Raw genomic sequence first — 13,168 nt, forward strand, 5'->3', positions numbered from 1 at the left:
CCCACAACTCCTCCACGTGCAGAGACGAAGGGACTGAGGAGTGGTCAGCTCTGAGATGTCTCTAATACACCCCCTTCCTCAGGGATCATTACCAAAGAGAAGTTAGACAGACTGAAGAGTCAGAAGCAGCAGAAGTAAAGCAGTATTTGGCAGGCATGGCAAGGCCGTTGCACTCACAGATTCAGACTGTCACTGCCTACTGCATGCACAAGATATTCACAAGATCCAGCCAGCCACAATCCTGGCATGGCTGGGGGAGGAGCTCACGAAGTCCCACCCCATACATCTGAAAGTCTAGGCAGCTCTCCTTGTTTAGTTCCTTTTCTTATCATGGTGATTAAACGCCATGAGGAGAAGCAAGCCACAGAAGGAAGCATTTATGTTCCCTCATGTTCTGAGGTGATGCCCTTCTGAGAGAGAAGACATGACAGTGAGTAACAGTGTGCACCTCAAGCAGCTAATTACAGCACCCATAGTCTAGAGGTAGATAGCCCACTGGAACCTGGCTGCTCCCAAGGGACGACTAACCTCAAGGCCCAGCTTCAGGACCCATTCTCCTCTAGTTAGACCCACCTTCTAAGAAATATACAACCTCCCCAAACATAGCCACAGATAGGGGAAGAAGTGTCTCAACACATAAGTTTATGGGATATCCTTAACAAATAAAAGCAAAGTGACTGACAAATTGACTAAGGCTCATTATCACAGAACAACTGGGGCAAAGGTTAGGTACTCTGTATAGGATTTACTGTGAGAACGGAAGGGTCCCTTAGTAACTCTCCTGAAGGCCAACAGGGATTTATTACCCTGGATTGAGGTGACAGTGCAGAATCTCAGGTCACAGCCTTGCCAACAATCAACATTTCAAGAAGCCTGAGGAAGACACAGACAGTTCAGTGACATTCCCTAGCAGACCTGCACAGCACTAGGTGGCACTGGAGCACAGTCATGGAAGAAGTCCACCACCACTGCCTTCTTGGGTCCTGCTCTTAGAAGATCTTGATTCAACAGGTACAGGGGCTTGAAGCCACACATTATTATTAAATCCTCAAGTGGTTCACATAGTCTACACTTTAAAAAGTGGTACAGTTATGACAGCAAATCCACAAGAAGAGTGGACTTCGGGTAAGAAATGGAGGCCTGGAGGGCGGTAACAGAAAGGGATAAGGAAAAGGAAGTGCAAACTCAAAAGATCACAAATGAGGACTCAGAAAGGGAAAGAGTTAAAATTCATAACCTCCCTTCTTCTAAGAAAGCCCTCCTAAGTGGAAATGCTTTTCAGGTTTTATAAGACAGCATCGACTTAGCCTCTGAGTATCACTTACAGAGTACAGAATGGGGGGCAGGGGGCTTAGCTCAGCCTCCAGTGCTTAATGTAGGTTAGGACCCACAGCTCTTACCACCAGCACTGGAATCCTGTTCCACAAACTTCAAAGCCTTGACAGGTCTGATCCCTTTCATTTGTTCCCTCTTTGGGATTGGGGAAAACACTCTATTTTTAATAGGAAAAGAGGGCAGGGTCCCCAATAGAGGAGTTAGAGAAAGAACTGAAGGAGTTGAAGGGGTTTGCAACCCCATAGGAAGAACAACAGTATCAACCAACCAGACCCTCTAGAGCACCCAGGGACTAAGCCATCAGCCAAGGAGTACACATGGCTCCAGCTGCATAGGAAGCAGAGAATGGCCTTGTCAGGCATCAATGGGAGGAGAGGTCCTTGGTCCTATGAAGGCTCGATAGATGCCCCAGTATAAGAGAATCAAGAGCAGGGAGGTGGGAATAGGTGGGTGGGTGAACACCCTCATAAAAGTAGGGGGGAGGGGGGGGGGGGGGGGGGGATGGGATGGGAGTTTCCAGGAAGGGGGGAAACCAGGAGAGGGGATAACATTTGAAATGTAAATAAAGAAAATACTCAAAAAAAGGAAAAGAAAAGAAAAGAAAAGAAAAGAAAAGAAAAGAAAAGAAAAGAAAAGAAATTGTTGACCATGTTGGGGTGGGCTCTGGGTGATTTGGCTGCTTTTGAATCATCTCTGCTCCTAGTGAGTAACCACTCACACAGAGTCCTGTTAGTAACCTCAATAAAACACTCATTGATTCATAAAAAAGTAGAAGCAGCAGCCACGAGCTCATAGAGACATTAAGTCTCAAAATGAGAAGAAGCAAAGTTGAATTTGAAATTCCCAGCCTGATTTAAGAAACCATCTCTGGTAAAATCGAGAACTCACAGAGGTATGGGAGGACGACCAACATTTGGCACTGAGCCAAACAGTACTGGCCACCAGCTAAGGGAAAAACGTAGAAACCCCTACTTGTAATGATAGTATATAATGTCTGCTCATCAGTGTTAACATAAGAGATCCAGGAGTCCATCTAGAGAACTGGTGGCTTTTATTTCCCCAAGAGGCCCAAGGTCTCATGTAGCAAGGATACAACAAACCACGGAACAGAGCTCAGCTTTCCCCAACTCCAAGTTCAGACGTGAAAATACTGAGCACGTTAGCTAAAAGAGTGAAGTAACACGAAAGAAATGTCTTAGAAATCACAACAGATTCAAAGAAAAAAATGATGTGTTCTAAGTGAATACAGGAAAACAAGAAAGCACAGAAAGTCTACACTGCCACCCCACAGACTGCATGGCTGGGACTCACCAAAACACACAAAGTCAGCCCTCATATATTTCAAATATGGATGTATGTACAAAACACAGGACACATTTTAAAGGCAGTGAATTCTATCTTCCTTTTAAAATATTAGCCTTATACAAATATTTCTAAGTCAAACAGTAACCTGCATTGATAATTTCCATGTTAACTTCCTCTTCATTAGCAAATACAATGCATTTTATTGCTTTAAGAACAAAAACTTAAAGTATACAACCAAAATAATATGCTTCTGAGCATGCAGAGGGAAATTCCAAAACCTGATAAATCCAGGAGGGAAGTGTAGAATACAGGTCTCTTTAATGTAAGACAAGATGAAGAGACAAGCACAGGTGTACACACACACACACAAATATATAAATATAACCTTCTTTGTTCATATGAAGTCATCTGTATGTATATGACGTTAGGGCCTGACACATGAACTGGAGGACACGAGCTGCTTCTGATCTGAAAGCATCCTGGCTTTCAGATATTAAAGGACTGGCTTTCATGATATTAAAAAGTGCCATGCAAACTTGCAAGGGAGGAAACCAACCAATAGTCTATTCAACTATGACACCTCCGAACTAAAACCATTACTACCATGGCACAATATCCCTAAGTGTAATAGTGACCACGTATATCTTGGTGGTAAAAAAATAGCTAATTGGACTTAAGGCCCAGTCAACAAGAGGGAAGCCATATCTGGTACTAGAAACCTAGCAACCTTCCCAGGGCTGGGGAAGTCACAAATCCTGAAAGAGAATCTAGAACCGTTAATAAATCAGCATATTCCCCAACTTTATTCTTATACCCACCCATTAATGCAATCCTTACCACTCATCAAAGAAATGTTTCCTTGCAGCAGATTGAAACCATTACAGAAAATCACAGCCAGTGAGTGGGGATGCAGATAACAAGTGACCATGTGGCTGTTGTCCAGCACCAACTGACACATACATCTAAAATCCAATCCCTTCACCTAAAGCCTGGGGATCACTGGGGAAGCTGGGATAGGAAGATATAAGTCTTTAGTAATTTTTAACAAGCTTATTCCCTGATAAAGCATTCTAATGTTAAGATAATGAAACCCCTTCAAATTGCAAACTGCCCTTGGGTATCATAAGATTTAGCTTATCATTTAACTTAAATGAGTCAGAAATCATGACTTATTAAACTATCTTTTTTAATAGCACTGCCAAACAACCAACTATCCTTCCTTAAATTCAGAATTTATTCATTTTTTTCAAAATTAAATAGGAAATCAAAATGAAGATGGGGTTGGGGTGGATTGACCTGCAGATATAGAAAGCAGACGATTCTCAGAATGAGCAGAAAGAGAAATCTCCGCTCTCTCCAATGAATCAACTCTCCTAGGGAATCTCAGGTCCTATTCCCAGACAGGCCTTTGGTTGTCGCTATGCTTCAGATCTGAGACTTACTATTGACCAATAGGACTGACAAAGAGTTGGCTGCAAGCCTAAACCTCATCTGAGAAACTCAAGAATGATACCCACATGGGTAAAGTTCTTAACAATAACATTACTTGGGAGATTTCTATAGATTTCAAACATGAGGAACAAAAAAATCAAGGTCTTCTAAAAACAAATTGTAACTAGTAGACCAGCAGAGACATGAAGAGAATTGTATAGACAGCCATGACTAATTACTATGTGGAGCAAGAATGAGGATGGAGCAATCACATAATTATTTTAACTATTACAAAATTACAAAGAAAACCTCACCTTTATCCATTATGAAAATTTTCCCAAATTAAAAATTCACCTAGCCAACAAACTCTAAAAGTGTCTGGTCAACTTACACATAAACTGTGCTCTAAGGTCCAGATGACGATACAGTTAATGAGCATTTAAACCACTTCCATCGTCATCAGGCTGTGAGCCAAATACAAATCTTGTCAATGCTTTGGGTGACAGTTATATCAACAGTTACCTCTACATTAAGTTCCTCTTGTGGTGGCACCGGTGCTAGCAGGCATACTAACAACTAGCTAACTCAGAAGGAAGTCAAACATGGGGAATGACACTAAGCAAAGATGGACAACTTCACTGTCCACTAAAGGGCCTGGTTGAGGTCTCAACCTCAAACAAAAGGATAACTGGGATGCCTATTAACATGTCCAGGTTCTCCCGGTATCCTTCAGTCTCAGTCTCAGTAGCAGGATCCTCCTGGCTGGCATAACCCACCCCTACCCTGAGCCCTCCAGCCCAGGGGCTGGGCTGCACTTCCTCCAGCTCTTCCTCCCTACACAACCCAACCATTTTGGTTAGTCACCGCTTTCTACCTTTTGGTCCATTGCCCTCTTGGCCACTGTTCCTGGTTCCCTTTCCTCCCTCTCCCTTCTCCCTCTGCAATCTCTTCATATGGCCAGGTCCAGTCTGCTGGCAATGTCCACTCTGGACTCTCCCAGATGTCTCTGCCTCTGCCTAGACCCCTTAGGAGCAATCATGCTCCTTTTAGTTCTTGTTTTCACTTAATCATAATAGTGGTAAGAAAATAAAAAGTATTATTATTAAAGCACATTCTACAACTGTTGTAAACTGATGCATTCCCAAAGGTAATTCTACTTTAATATACTCTTCTGAAATGACTCTTATCTGAATTAGAAAAGATCACCCACAGGAAACTGGTTTCTTCATGGGATTAAAGGTGTGTATCTGAAAGTGGATGAGACTTTTACTAGTTCTGATTAGCACTGGAATGAAGAAAAGTAACAAATTATCTCCTAGAAATGTCCCAATGGTAAATCTCAGCTAATGTAAAAGATGAACCCAAAATACAAGTTTAGAAAGAAATATGTAAATAATAAAGCTCTGTAGTCTATGAAATGTAAATGTCATTAATAAACTTACAAAGACATTAATGCATCTTCACACTCATTAAGAGACACTAATACAACATAGTAGGATAAGGCTTAAAATAACCAGCTGTTGAGAGAGAGAGAGAGAGAGATTAGATTTCAGTCTCTATCAATGTCATATTATTGACAAAAGTAATCACAAATAAGGGATACAGCCTTATACTAACAAGTGAACCAGGTTCACTGCATGCAGCTTCAGTGCTTGTGAGCACCTGATGTTCAGAGACCGCATATTTAGAGCACCTTATTAATAAGGCATATTTAGGTGATTCTAAATATTCTTAAGAATTAACCAGAAGTCTATTTTAAAAAGGGAGAAATTGTTTCAAAACCCCAAATTTCCATCTTTTCTCTGGCTTTGATGGGATTCTGGTAATTAACACAAGCATACCCTCACAGCTGCTTGCTACACTGGGTCCAACTTCTTGCCTGAAAATCAGCACAGGAGGGGGACAATGTTTCCTGGGTTTCACATTTCAGCTTCTCTCCTCCTACAGCCGAAGCTCTAACCTGCTTTCTCTCCAGTCTGGTATCCCTCTCTCTATATAATTTCTTTTCCTTACTTCTGAAGAAGGAAACAAGGCAGACGCTTGTCCTTGCTCAAACTGTCCAGGTTTCTCAGAACAGGCTGGGGGCGAAGGGGGGGGGGGGGGGGGGGCTATGTGTCCACTTGCTGCATGCTCACTGGATGAGACACTCCATAGTTAAGAAAGTGAACTCAGAAGACAAGAGGCCTAGCTTCGAATCTTGTCCTTAAAAATTCCAGGAGGGACTTTGCATAAGGAACTAAGCACCTTCGGATCCCCTTTTTAGTAACTATGACAGTCACAAGGCCACGGTCAGGCCCAAGCTACTGTTAAATGAGTTCATCCACAGCACTGCCCCCAACCCCAGTATACAATGTTTGTGGTGTACAAAGTCAACTAACTATGACTAAATACCACCTGATAGCTGGAAACTTACCACTGCCTATTCTGGCCAGAACCTCTAGACATTTCCAACTGGAGATCCCACAAATACCTGAAGAACAGTGTGTCTGGGATACAATCTTTTCTCTTCTCCCTCAAACCTCTCCTGTTCCAGTCTCCACTCTCTCCCCTAGAAAACAATCCCTCCCTTTCCTACACACCCAGATCTATTCATCCCCAAGTTCTACCAGTTTCATCTAAAAGCTATCACCTTCTTACCATCTCCACAGCCAGCCATGCCCTCTATTCACACCAGCAACTTGTGAGGGCCCTGGCAGAGCCCCAACTCAGAGTGGGGGTAAAGGTCTCCCTTGTCTTTACATTGCCTCAACCCATTTTTCTAGCACAGAATTCTCAAAATTCAAATGTATACATGACCCTGCCTTGCTCAACACTCTTTAGGGGCTTTCCACTGCTGCAGGAATACACCCAGCTTTTCTCCATGACAGGGAAACTGACACCTGTTCCTCCCTTCCCATTTGTACTTGGGATGCACCTTGTCATCTTCATACAGTTCACAGCAGCTCAGCCTTGAGATAGGTAGGTGCCACTGCTTCTTCACCATAGAGCAAAGTTCAAGCCCAGGCCACCATGCCATGGCTTTTCTTGGCTTTGCTAACGTGGACATTCCCTGGCTTTGGGATTTTATCTGTTCACCTTGCTTCACTTTCTCTAACGCAGAAGCCCTTCCTTTCCTCCAACGCTCTTACTATAAAGTGAAACCACCTAGTCATGTATTCTTCTTACTTCCAGAATCTAAGCTCCATACCGTACAGTTTTGTTGTCTATATTTTTCCCAGATGCACCTGGCACTTGGAGAATATAAAGAAACCACACATACTAGTTGGCATGCATTATCTCAATTATTCTTTTACTCTATCAAAGCACTTACTATCCCCATCTTAAAGAAAAGGCAATAATAATACAGTGGGGAGAGTTGAAACAGCTTCTGAGTGTAGAAACAGGCTTCCAATGCAGGTCAGCTTTGAAATTCCAGGTGGCTTACACCACACCACACCACAACCCTGATGGCCTATCCCAGGTCCCAGTGCCCAGGCAGACTCAGCTCTCTGCCTCTCTAGGCTTCCTCCCGTCCCTGGTGAGTCGCAGGCTCTCATAAGCCATGACTTTTGAAAGAGTAGTTTCAGTATGGTGGTTGCCTCCCCAGTTACATTGGGCAGTGTTTGGGAAGCATTCTGGCTGCCACCACTGGAGAAGTGCCACTAGGTAGAACCTGGGATGCTGTAAAACCCTGTGCAAAGCACAGGACAGTCCCTCAGAATACAGGACAGTCCCACCCAAAACATCACGAAGCTCAAGGGGGTTGCAGTTGCCACGGGAACCCGGCTGGAAGTGTGAAAGTGACATAACCTCTATCTTAGTCGCTGCTATTGCTGTGAAGAGACACCATGACCATGACCATGGCAACTTTTATAAAGCAAAGCATTTAACTGGAGCTGGCTTACAGCTAGAAAGTTTAGTCCACTGTCAGCATGACAGGAAGCATGGTAGCCTCAAGGTAGACAAGGTGCAGGAGAAGGAGCTGAGAGTTCTTCATCTGGATCCACAGGTAGCAGGAAGAGACACTGGGCCTGATTTGAGCTTTTGAAACCCTAAACCCCATCCTCAATGATATATTTCCTCCAACAAGGCCACACCTACTTCAACAAGGCCACACCTACTTCAACAAGGCCACACCTACTTCAACAAGGCCTCTCCTAATCCCTCTAAAGCGGTACCACTCCCTAAAGATTCATGCCACTCCCATGCATTTTCATTTAACTATGTGAGGCCATTGGGGCCATTTTTACTCAAACCACTAGTTACTTTTAACAATTTTTACAAATGGCATCTTATATTACATCCCTGGACTGCTAGCATGTTTTGTGTACATGTTCAATACACACTTTTCTCACTTTCACCCTGAAACAGAGCTCTCTCCAACTATCAGAACTTTTCCTCCTTCTTTTAATAAGGTGGAGGACATAGGTAGGTGTAAGAAAGATGAGACTCCATCAGGCAAGTGGCAACCAATAGTCCCCACTCTGAGGAAACAATAAAGATTATAGGAACTGTAGCAACTGCATAGTTCTTGTGCCTATTTCAACAAAGAGGGCAGAGCAGAGCAGAAGGCTCAGTGGAAGCCAGACAACCTGAGTTCTAGTCCAGACATTCACACAGTAAGAAAGAACTGATACCTGCAAGTTATCCTGACACACAAGCACTGTGACAAACATACACACACACATGTACACACACATGCACACACTCACGCATGCACACATACATATATGCACATATACACACACATACATATACACACACATACATTTATACATGCACATACACATGCATACATGTGTGTGGGTGTGCACACAATAAATAAATGAAAAATAAATAACAGTTTCAGTAGACTTCAGCCATGAAAATTTCATTTCCCAGGGATACTCATGTGCTTCAAAAAGCTCAGAGATACAGGACTTACTTAACATGCATGAAGCCCCAAAGTCAATTCCCAGCACCAAAAACTAAGCACTATTATGGGGGTGGGGGGAAAAACCTATTACAACACTTCCCCCATTGCCATATTCACACCCCTAGATACACAATTAAGTCATCTGATATGTGGTTCATTTTAAGGGTTCAGATAGCTCCAGTGTACAGCTCAGGTTAAGAAATGCTGGTCTAATGCAGATCTCTCATCTTATACATCTCTAAACTAAATGTTAAAAAGCTAAATTCTTGGCTCAGAAGCCCAACAAGTTTGAAGCAGGCATGGGAAGAGAGGCATGAGCACGTACAGAAGTCCTAGTTTCATTTCTCTTGCTGTTGTGAAATATCCTGACAAAAAGCAACACAGGAGAGGGGAAGGTTCACTTGGCTTAAAATCCCAGGTTACAGCCCATTACTGCGGGGAAGGCAGCTAAGAGCAAGGGCGTCACACTCACAGAGGAGCACAGAGAGAACAGAAGCACAGGCATTCATCTTTCGCTTACTTGTTCTCACCCAGCTTCCTCCTCTCTCCCTGCCTAGGGAGTGGAATGGCACAGCAAACAACTGCCTGGGTCTTCTTCCCTCAGTCAACAGTAAAGACAACCTCCTACTGGCCAAGAGATAGATAATCCCTATGAGTCTCTTCCCAGGTAATTCTAAAGCAGTGTCAAATTGACAGCTAAAATTAACCAGCACAGAGGGAAAGAAGAAAAAAGAACTTATTGAAAGACAGTATGAACTGGAACCATGCTGATAACTGTCTATCCTTTTTTGGCCTTGACCCCAGTCCCAGGAGGTTGGCTCTACAGCCTGTTTCAGTAGCCTCCAAGGTTACTACAAGCAGGAGACCAGAGTGTGGAAAGGCTGTGTAACTCCTCTTGGGCTCCCTCAAGCACAGCTGAGCACACCTCTTGACAGAGCCAGTTCTCCACGCCTCACTCTTCTCCAGCAGTAGAGCCTTACTGTCCACGGCCTTAACACCCTTTGTAGGTTTCTCAACCCTGTTCTTACCTCTGAAGATAGCTCAATTATTAGTGCTTCTTGCCTCAACACAGAAATCTGTATAGACATATCTATGGGCTAAGATGAGCTTCCTATGGTGGGAGCAGGTTAGAGGCAATGTATATTATTTTCTGTGGTCAGGAAAGTTTGAAAAACATTTTCAAGGTTCTTCCTCCGCCACTGTCTCCTGTAGCTGGGAGCAAGTGAACTGAAACTACTAAAAATAAACAATTCGAACCTCTTTAATCATCACCATTTAGTAAGTAGTAATGTTCACATATAAGAAAATCAAACGTACTTACTAAAACAGGTAATGCTCACCACTGCCCAACAATGGAAGAGCTACCTTGGCAAGTGACTTATCAGTGCCCAGCACACAAGAAGAAAAGCTCTAACCAGTTCTAACATGTGCTGCTGTAATGGCACTCCAAGTTAGGAAATTTATTATAAAATACTAATAAAGCCATTTTATCACAGCTTAATATGTAGTTTTTAGAGTTGAGCAGCTACAAGTAATTCAAGCAACAAGTGACTAGCAATACCTCTCACCGTGTAAGACCAAGGAGTTATTTTAAAAGTTCCACCCTGAAATGCAACTCTCACCCACACTGGAGGATGAAATCAATCGGAGGAAATGAAACAGCCTACAAAGACATGGAAATTGCTGACCCTCTTGCAGGGTCAGTGGCTTTCTGAGCTTCCACAACATGGTGGTACAAAAGAAATCACTATGGATACTCCCTTGAGAGTACAGGGCCAGAGCTGACCCAAAGACACCAGGTCCTGGTCCTTCAGCAGAGCCTTCATTCTCTCCAGGTGCTGTGTGGTCTCACAGCAGATGGCCAAGCAAGAAGACAGAGGCTGTGGTGTTCCTCTTAATTCCCACCCTTGGTGACCTCTATCCAGGTACACCTAAGACTATGGTCTGCCACATTCACTGTACTTCCACTCACAAAGTCAAAAAGAGCAAATCAAGAGAAATGCTGCCCACCTGCATTGAACAAAACAGTATTTCTGCAAGAGCATTAGAAAATCCAAATATAAGCCATCCAATATAAGCAAACCCAAAGGAACTGTACCATAAAACATGAAAAGAACAGTATCCTTTAAAATCTATTATTATCTCTCCCTAAAATAAACAGTGCTATCCCTTACTCTACTACAGTTGCTGTTTATACTAGCCGTTCACAAACGCTGGAGATTTATTCTGTCGTGGGATCAGAAATCAGGATTATGCATTTGCTTTTACATAGGAACTGATGCTGTTAAGTGCTTTGGGTACAAACCTGCATCACCCACAGAGTTAGTATTGCTCTTCAGGACATCCCTGGGTAAGTAGGGCATGGGATACCTCCATATAACACAGAAGGAAGGCCCTCAAAGTGAGACTTAAACCAAAATCAAGCACTCTGCACCAGTGCTGAGTGCCTTCAACCTCAGCCACTGTACCACGCTGCCTCCCCAAGGTGAATTTAACCTGTACACTTGCCAGGTTCTCAAGCTAGCTGCTGGAGGAGGGCATGATGAAAATAATGAATTTGCCAAATCTTGACCCAAGTATTAAAAAAAACAAAAAATTCCTAGTAACGATGCCAGTCTTCTTGAACCCACAAACACACAGCCATGACTGGCTTTCATTAACTATACGGCTGCAGTAGAGGCTATCCCCACAGAAAGGCTGATTTTGCTGTATCGTCTGTCTAACCCCCAAACTTCAAGCATCCCAAACTCTTAGAGGTCATTAAGCAACAGGGAAAAGATAGTAAGAAAATATCACTACATAATTCAACAACTAGATCCCATCGTGGCAAAAATATCACAGAATCTTTATGATGGGCTTGGAAAAATTAGGCCTATTAATCCAACTTCTATAAACTTGCCATATCCGACAAAGTCAATCAGAAAACGAACCCAGAAGATAGTCCACACGAAAATGCCTCAACTTTATTTCTTTTAGGCACAAGTTACATCCCATCCATTTGGTGCATGGAAGAAGGTAAAGAGATGCCAGCAGGCAAGGTTAAAGCTTGGGCATCCAAAACACGACACAGCCTGAAAAGTGACAGAACCACGAAGTGCCACCCTCAGTGTTTGCGGCCAAGAAGGGAAAAAGCACGCTAAAATTTAATTATAAGTTTGGCAACTTTCTAAGTCAGGAAACCTGAGTATTTCGAGCTCCAGGAATCGCTCTCATCACCAAGCAAACCATCCTCCGAAGTAGCGGCTGGGCCAGGGGCAAAGAGTGGACTGTCGATGCAGGCAGAATCCAGTCTCTTCGGCGCGGACCAGCCCGCCCGCGGTCAGCCGAGCAGCTGTTGATCTCGGGGCCATGTTTTTAAAAGCCCGGGCGGACCGCGGGGCAGAGGCTGCGTGGAGCTGAGCCCCGGAAGGAGCGGGGAGGAGTAGGGAGGAGGCAGGAGCGTCCCGGGAAAAGTCAGAGAGGGCTGCTAACTGGCTCACCTAGCAGCAGCGTGCTCCAGGTCCGGCCGCGCCCGCGCCGCAGGCCCAGCGCCCAGTGCAGCCCGGCCGCCAGGCGGCCCGCGAGGCCGTCCGGGGCGGGCGCGGCGGTCCCTGCGCGGGGTCCCTTCCTGCCCGCCGCGCCCCTGCGCCCCGGCGACGGAGGCGTGCGCTCCGACCCCAGCTCCCCGGCGTCCACCTCGGATGCCCCGCTCAGTGGCGGCGGCGACGAGCGGGCCGACCGGGGCGGCCTGGGAGCCGCGTCCCGGTGCTTGCTCCGCGCCTGCAGGACCATCTTGGCATAGTCGCACCCGCTAGCTGCGCGCGCCCGGACGGCGGCTGGGATCCGCGGACTGGCGGTCGCTCACTCCGGCCGGCGAGGGCGGGCCGGGAGGCGGGGACAGCGCGGGCCGGGTGGCCGCTGCCTAACGCGTGGCGGCCGAGAGGCGGCGCCGGACTCCCGCGCCTCCGCCGTTGCCGCTCTCGGGTTGCCAGGGCGACAACGGAACGCCGCGGGGCGGAGGCGGGGACAAGCTGCGAGCGGCGCGGCCCCGCCCTCCGGCGCGCGCGCCCGGGCGCGCTCCAGGGGCCAAGCGCGCACGCGCGGGCTACAAGCGGGGCGGGACCGGCGGCCCGGGGAGTAGCGTGGACGACCTCCGGAAGCGGCAGTGCGCCCTCGGGAACCGGGATTCTGGCTGTGAGGCGGCGTGGCGCCGGGCGGGAACCG

At 45.6% G+C, this 13,168-nt stretch overlaps 1 protein-coding gene across 1 annotated transcript in view; it reads right to left on the reverse strand.

The window, feature by feature from the left end:
• Dpy19l1 (dpy-19 like C-mannosyltransferase 1) overlaps positions 1-12,859 on the reverse strand; it is a 91,912-nt gene extending 79,053 nt beyond the window's left edge. The window contains exon 1 of the mRNA XM_021172503.2: positions 12,445-12,859. Within this exon, the coding sequence (XP_021028162.1) occupies positions 12,445-12,736 (292 nt within the window). The 5' untranslated portion in view covers positions 12,737-12,859. The remainder of the gene's footprint in view (positions 1-12,444) is intronic.
• Positions 12,860-13,168: the final 309 nt, after the last annotated feature.

Source organism: Mus caroli, chromosome 9 (assembly GCF_900094665.2).
Source record: "Mus caroli chromosome 9, CAROLI_EIJ_v1.1, whole genome shotgun sequence".
Taxonomy (NCBI): Eukaryota; Metazoa; Chordata; class Mammalia; order Rodentia; family Muridae; genus Mus; species Mus caroli.